Genomic DNA, 439 nt, shown 5'->3' with positions numbered 1-439 from the left:
GACAGGAGATAAGAGAGAGAATACATGAGGAAGGAGACATTTCCTCCGTGGGTAGCTATCTAGCTAGCCATAAACGTAACTACGTAGCCACCTAGGCAGCTAGCCAGCCATCTATATAGCCAGCCACCTAGCTAGCCAGCAACCCAGTTAGGCGTCCAGCTAGCTTTCCAGCTGGCTAGCTACTCCGTCAGCTAGCTAGCTAGTATAGCTTTAGATTCAATGCAGCAGTTATCTTGTGAGACCCACCTAGGAGACCCCTGCACTCTGCCCAGTGCCGAAGCACTCTAACCAGAGGCGGGAGAAGGAGACAGCAGCGAGAGTACGTCTCCAACAGTTGAGAGTTCAGAGGGCCCAGGGGACACCCAACAGTAATCTCAAACTTCACGCAGGTGTACGGCCCCCAGACAGGCTCAGCGTCAAACCCTAGCTTGGGAGCCTC

At 53.8% G+C, this 439-nt stretch overlaps 1 protein-coding gene across 1 annotated transcript in view; it reads right to left on the bottom strand.

Moving 5' to 3' along the window:
• Positions 1–423: 423 nt before the first annotated feature.
• Positions 424–439, bottom strand: part of EMH_0082630 (uncharacterized protein) — a gene marked incomplete at both ends in the record, with an annotated part of 2,780 nt that continues 2,764 nt past the window's right edge. The window contains one exon of the mRNA XM_013500557.1: positions 424–439. Within this exon, the coding sequence (XP_013356011.1) occupies positions 424–439 (16 nt within the window).

Source organism: Eimeria mitis, genomic scaffold, assembly GCF_000499745.2.
Source record: "Eimeria mitis Houghton genomic scaffold, Emh_scaff5537, whole genome shotgun sequence".
Taxonomy (NCBI): domain Eukaryota; phylum Apicomplexa; class Conoidasida; order Eucoccidiorida; family Eimeriidae; genus Eimeria; species Eimeria mitis.
The sequence above is the reverse complement of the archived record's forward strand: the minus strand, read 5'-3'. Positions and strand labels throughout refer to the sequence as shown.